Below are 6,918 nucleotides of genomic sequence, written 5' to 3' on the forward strand. Positions count from 1 at the left end.
TTTTTGGTACTAACCTATTGACATAGTGCCAAGTGTCAGTTGCTGTTTTTTGCATGTTTTTTACATCGCAGGAAATCAATATCAAACGGAGTCCAAACGTAGCGAAACTTTTTGTGGATTTTTTGGACCAGAAGACATCCAGTGGGCCGAAGAAGAACCTAGGGGATGCTCCGAGGGGAGCACAACCCACCAGGGCGCGCCTCTTTGCTCTATAAATACCCCAATATTCAAGAAACCCTAGGGGAGTCGATTAAAATCAATTCCAGCCGCCGCAAGTTCCAGAACCACCAGATCCAATCTAGACATCATCACGGAGGGGTTCATCATGTCCATTGGTGCCTCTCCGATGATGCGTGAGTAGCTCTTTGTAGACCTACGGGTCCGTAGTTAGTAGCAAGATGGCTTCTTCTCTCTCTTTTGATTCTCAATACAATGGTCTCTTGGAGATCCATATGATGTAACTCTTTTTGCGGTGTGTTAGTTGGGATCTGATGAACCTTGAGTTTATGATCACATCTATCTTTTTATCCATGAAAGTTATTTGAGTCTTCTTTTGGTCTCTTATATGCAGGATTTCTTATAGCCTCGTACTTATCCTCCGATACTTGGGTTTTGTTTGGCCAACTTGATCTATTTATCTTGCAATGGGAAGAGGTGCTTTGTGATGGGTTCGAACTTACGGTGCTTGATCCCAGTGACTGAAGGGGAACCAACACGTATGTATCGTTGCTATTAAGAATAACAAGATGGGGGCTATTCCTACATGAATAGATCTTGTCTACATCATGTCATCGTTCTTATTGCATTACTCCGTTTCCATGAACTAAATACACTAGATGCATGTTGGATAGCGGTCGATGTGTGGAGTAATAGTACTAGATACAGGCAGGGTCGGTCTACTAATCTTGGACGTGATGCCTATATAATGATCATCGCCTGGATATCGTCATGATTATTTGAAGTTCTATCAATTGCACAACATTATTTCGTTTACCCACCGTTTGCTATTTTTTCTTGAGAGAAGCGACTAGTGAAATCTACGGCGCCCTGTCTCTTCTTTATTATATTTGCCTTCGCGATCTATTTTTATTTGCTTTTATTTTCAGATCTATTAAACCAAAAATACAAAATACCTCACCGCACTTTATTTTATTTGCGATCTATTTATCCAATCTATTCCAACTTTGTCCCGTCCTTTTGCCAATTTCTGGCGCTGTTACCCGAAAGGGGTTGACAACCCCTTTAACATGTCGGGTTGCGAGTGTTTGTTATTTGTGTGCAGGTGCCGTTCACGTAGTGTTGCGTGGTTCTCCTACTGGTTCGATAACGTTGGTCTCATCACTGAGGAAAATACCTACCGTTGCTGTGCTGCATCATCCCTTCCTCTTTGGGGAAATACCGATGTAGTTCTAGCAGACATCAGCATGGAACAATCAAAAATTATAGATACCACGGAGACGTATCACTCGCTATAGGTGTGGGTGCCAGGAGACATACGCGGATCTGGCGCGGGCATGAGGGGACGCACGCGGATCTGGCGCGGGCGCGTGGAGGCTGCACGGATCCTGTGCGGGCACATGGAGGCGGCGTGGGGCTGCGCGGATCTGGCGTAGTTGCCGGTGTGCGTGGCGGATGGGATGCACGGGGATGCGCGGGGGCGGGGTGGCTCGCTGCTGCAGCGGCGCCCTTGGTGCCGGTGTGGCAGATCCGACGAGCTGGTGGCCTGGAATGCAGTGGGCAGCTGCGGATCCGGCGAGCGTGTCGGGCTCGCGTTGTTGAGGCGCTGCGTGAGGTTGCGGACGGGCAGGGAGGCTCCGACCGCGGTTGGATGCAGGGTGCAGGACCCGATCTGGTCCCTACAAGCCCGTCATGGGGAGGCTAGCTGGTGGCCCTGCACAGCGATGGCGTGCTCACTGTGTGGGGAGTGCATGGTCCAATGGAGGTACGAGCCGATCTCGGCCTGCTGCGTGGGAGTGGCTGCATCGGGCGAAAGCCTGACCGGTGATGCCGGCCGGCGGCGACGGGGCCCTTGGGCGTCGCTATCCTCCTTGGAGGCGTCGTCGGGAATCTTCACAGCCTCTACTCCCGGATCAAGTCTTTCGGGTGAAAGCCCAGATCCCGCTGCAGGGTCGGGCGGTGGCGTTGTCTTCAACGTCATTCCCCTCTTTAGGTCGCCGTCTTGAAGACTTTGATCCCTTTGGTGCTTCCAACGACTGGACGCGCACGGTGGCTTCAGTAGCAATTATGACGATGGTGAGCAATATCGGAGACGTGGTTTTGGTCATGGCCTCCCCCGCCTCCTCACGTGAAGGTGCTCCCATGGGGGAGCTAAAGGAAATATGCCCTAGAGGCAATAATAAAGTTCTTATTTTATATTTCCTTATTCATGATAAAGGTTTATTATTCATGCTAGAATTGTATTGATTGGAAACCTAAATACATGTGTGAATACATAGACAAACACCGTGTCCATAGTGAGCCTCTACTTGACTAGCTCGTTGATCAAAGATGGTTAAGGTTTCCTAACCATGGACATGTGTTGTCATTTGATAACGGGATCACATCATTAGGAGAATGATGTGATGGACAAGACCCATCCGTTAGCTTAGCATATTAATCGTTCAGTTTTATTGCTATTGCTTTCTTCATGTCAAATACATATTCCTTCGACTATGAGATTATGCAACTCCCAGATACCGGAGAATGCCTTGTGTGCTATCAAACGTCACAACATAAATGGGTGATTATAAAGATGCACTACATGTATCTCCGAAGGTGTTTGTTGAGTTGGCATAGATTGAGATTAGGATTTGTCACTCCGAGTATCGGAGAGGTATCTCTGGGCCCTCTCGGTAATACACATCATAAGCTTGCAAGCAAACGACTAAGGAGTTAGTCACAAGGTGGTGTATTACAGAACGAGTAAAGAGACTTGCCAGTAACGAGATTGAACTAGGTATGAAGATATCGACGATCGAATCTCGGGCAAGTAACATACCGATGGATAAAGGGAATTACGTATGATGTCATAACGGTTCGACTGTTAAAGATCTTCATAGAATATGTAGGAGTCGAAATGGGCATCCAGTTTCCGCTATTGGTCATTGACCTAAGAGGTGTCTCGGTCATGTCTACATAGTTCTCGAACCCGTAGGGTCCGCACGCTTAACGTTCGATGATGATATATTATTATATGAGTTATGTGATTTGGTGACCGAATGTTGTTCGGAGTCCCGGATGAGATCACGTACATGACGAGGAGTCTCGAAATGGTCGAGATGTAAAGATTGATATATAGAATGATGGTATTCGGACACCGGAAGTGTTTCGGAGGATACCGGGTACTTATCAGGTCACTGGAAAGGAGTTTCGGGCACCCCCAACAAAGATATGGGCCTAATGGGCCAAAGGGGGAACGGACCAGCCTCTAGTACGCCCCTTCTTTGGACAGCAGGCCTTAAGGGAAGGAAAGGGGGGAGGGCTAGCCCCTCCTGCCTTTCCCTCTCATGGGAGAAAGGTGCAACATCCCAAAATTCTAAATTTTGGAATGTTATATTAAATAAATATTTATGATTGTTTGTTTGATTGTTGTGTGACTGATTGTGTGAAATTGAGTGGCATTTGGAAATTTTAGAGGCGTTTGAATTTTATTTGACTTTGAATTCAAATTGGCATTTGAAATTCATTTCAAAAAAATCCCTGACAAATACTTGTTCAAAAGTATGAGAGGGGCTAAAATGACACTCCAAAAATGTCAGAAGAAAATAATGCCAAAAGTTTGAATTCAAATTTGGATTTATTTGGAGTTTTCAAAAAAATGTTTTTTATAAAGTTTTTATTTCGCCTCTGAAAAATAGTTCATCTTGTAGGATTTATTAGTAAAAGAGCATGTGCGTTGCAACGGGGTAACAAAAATTGCAATGTTCAAATCAAGGCATTGACAACATAATATTTATAATGATTATAAATAATGTACATCCCACCTTGTTAATTCAAATCAAATAAAACTGATCGTTGGATGCACTTAAGACTTTGTAAACTCACACAACAGAAAATAGTTATTAATGATACAGTATAGCATGCAAACTCGATAGCGGAAAATAATTTAAAACCTCAAGCAAATCTATGTCACTCTCTCAGTCTCAACTCCATACAGATTTCGGATGAACAAAAAGAATAAAACAAACTTGGACAGCAAAGGAGGATATACTTACTTAATTTGATGTAGCAACTTCTATAAAGCAGAAGGTATGGGAAAACATGAAGAATTGCAAGAATAAGAAAATTCTAGTAAGATGCATGGAAGAACAAAAAATAATTCATAACCTCAAGCAAATTTATATCATTCCTTCGGTCTCAATTCATCTGTACACTGATGAACACAATAGAACAAACTCCCATTCTTCGCTATGGAACAAACGTCAGTTGCTTGACTTACTATTTTTGCCCTCCTCTTTCCTTTATTTGCATATGCAGTAATAATAAAGTGACACCTCTTATAAAGCCAAATTGCATAATGTGGATTTTAAAGGAAAAATACACTATAGCATGTAGTGATGTTACGACACACAGCCTAGCAAACAAATAAAAATTAATTTTTTCAGAACTAAGGTCAAATGCAGCCTTACTCCCAAGTATTTTTCTTCATACACACGTAATCTTTTATCTCTAATACGTAACAACACAGCACTTAAGACATCACTTACAACAGCAGAAGAATCGTTGCCACTGATAGCAGAAGACCATGATCATGCCACAAACGTGAAGAAGAACACCCTATCAGCAGGAGAAACTTCATGTTGTAGATATTCCCACCCCTTCGTTGGATTTGCAAAGACCATCTATATTTCAACAGATTAAAATCAACATTTGCTTAAATAAAAAGCCATTTGCATAAGATCTAGTAATCCGAACTTAATTACACAAAGAGAAGTACATAACCAGATTTATAGCTGAAGATATTTAATTAGCAGGAAGTGTCATATACTCATATTGTATTCGATTTGATGATCATACTGTGACCAAAGTATGTATATATACAACTTCTTGAATTTTGCGACCATAGAGAAATGTAACCAGAGTTAAGGACAATTGCATGTAAGCAGAAAATCTGGTAAATATACACAACTTAACTATGTTTCAAGTAATGTGCAGGTAGGAAATATAATGTTTTCAAAGGCTATACTACTACAAAAAAAACATGCACTCAATTCTGCAGAGGAAGGACAGCTAAAATAAACATGATAAGCAGCGGAGAAAATTTAGGCGCTGGCAAAAACCTACGTTTTAGTGCGGAAACAAAAGAGGTGGCGGCGGACTCACTATGGAACAGCGGCGAGTCTTCACCGGATGAGGCGGCTCCTGTGTCTTCAGAAGCAGCGGCGGTAGCAGCGTCCTCGCTGGATGAGGCGGCTCATAAAGCAGCGACGGGGAGCAACTTTTCAGATGCGGCTTCTTCCAGATTCAACTCTTCATCACCACATTCAAATGAAAATGAAGCAAGAAACATCTGTCTAGCAAATGGAAGATAGCCCATCAATTTCAGCATAAAGAATGTGAGAATAAAAGCTTCAGCTTGCATGGAGAGATGTTTGTTCTCTCTGATCAAGAAACATCAAAACTTGCTACCAAACAACATCATAAAAATGTCCAAAGGGAGAACTGGTCCCCATTCTGTACCCGCACCAATAGCTGTCAAAATATCAGACGATTGCGTGAAATTCCTTGATAAAGAGCCAGACTGCTCAGATTCATAAAGCATTTCATGCACAAATCAACCTTCAGCACGTATGAAAAGTAAAAATTAGCTATGTGTGACTGGAATAACCAATACAAATTAAGCAATGAGAATATACAGGGGATTCACACGGCAGCCACGAAACCCTGCACCAGCAGAGGAAGGTGCCGGCCCCAGAGGTGTTGCTGCTGACCGCGCTGGCCAAGATCAAGAAGGCCAAGCTCGACACCTCGGCCTTCTTCGAGGCGCTCGGCATGACCGAGTCCCCCGGCGGGACGTGGATGTTCATCTTCACTGCTCAGGTAACCAAGCCAACAAACACACACCTGAATTTTAAGCTTTAGACTTGCAATTTGCATTTGGTTGTTAATTAATCAATTGATTTGTCTGAACTGAATGTCTCGCAGGGTAAGCTTGAGAAAGGGAGATACTTCCCTATGACCGCCGTCCAGCGATTCGACGCCACGGTGAGCACCTATGTCACATTGCAGCCATGGCATCAGATTCTGGACGAACAAATGAGCAACGATGATTCAGCGGTCCAGTAGCTACTTACCTGACTAATAGACACTTTCCTGTAACTGAAACTCTTTACCCATCTTATTCCGTAGGGGAAGAGGATAGAGAATGGGGTGTCCCTGGGCCCGGCGGGGAGCCTGAGCTTTGAGGTGCGGCTGTCGTGGAAGAAGAAGATCAACGCTGCACCCTGTCCCCTACCGTACAGCCGCCCAGTGTGACCCCTTCGTGGTGCCGCTGTCGGTGTCAAAACCCGCGGATCTCGGGTAGGGGGTCCCGAACTGTGCGTCTAAGGTCGATGCTAATAGGAGACGGGCAATGTTTACCCAGGTTCGGGCCCTCTCTATGGAGGTAATACCCTACTTCCTGCTTGATTGATCTTGATGAATATGAGTATTACAAGAGTTGATCTACCACGAGATCGTAATGGCTAAAACCCTAGAAGTCTAGCATGTATGACTATGACTGTATATATGTCGTCTCTACGGACTAAACCCTCCGGTTTATATAGACACCGGAGGGATCTACGGTTACACAAGGTCGGTTACAGAGAAAGGAATCTTCATATTTAGCCGCCAGGCTTGCCTTCCACGCCAAGGAGAGTCCCATCCGGACACGGGTAGGGTCTTCGGTCTTTGTATCTTCACAGCCCATCAGTCTGGCCC

General features: G+C 44.3%; 1 protein-coding gene across 1 annotated transcript; it reads left to right on the forward strand.

The window, feature by feature from the left end:
• Positions 1–2,250: 2,250 nt before the first annotated feature.
• LOC120966898 (uncharacterized) lies at positions 2,251–6,474 on the forward strand. Its single transcript, XM_073501809.1, has 4 exons — positions 2,251–2,350; positions 5,858–6,039; positions 6,145–6,204; positions 6,349–6,474. The coding sequence occupies exons 1-4, from the start codon at positions 2,251–2,253 to the stop codon at positions 6,472–6,474; spliced, it is 468 nt and encodes a 155-aa protein (XP_073357910.1).
• Positions 6,475–6,918: the final 444 nt, after the last annotated feature.

Source organism: Aegilops tauschii, chromosome 6 (genome assembly GCF_002575655.3).
Source record: "Aegilops tauschii subsp. strangulata cultivar AL8/78 chromosome 6, Aet v6.0, whole genome shotgun sequence".
Taxonomy (NCBI): domain Eukaryota; kingdom Viridiplantae; phylum Streptophyta; class Magnoliopsida; order Poales; family Poaceae; genus Aegilops; species Aegilops tauschii.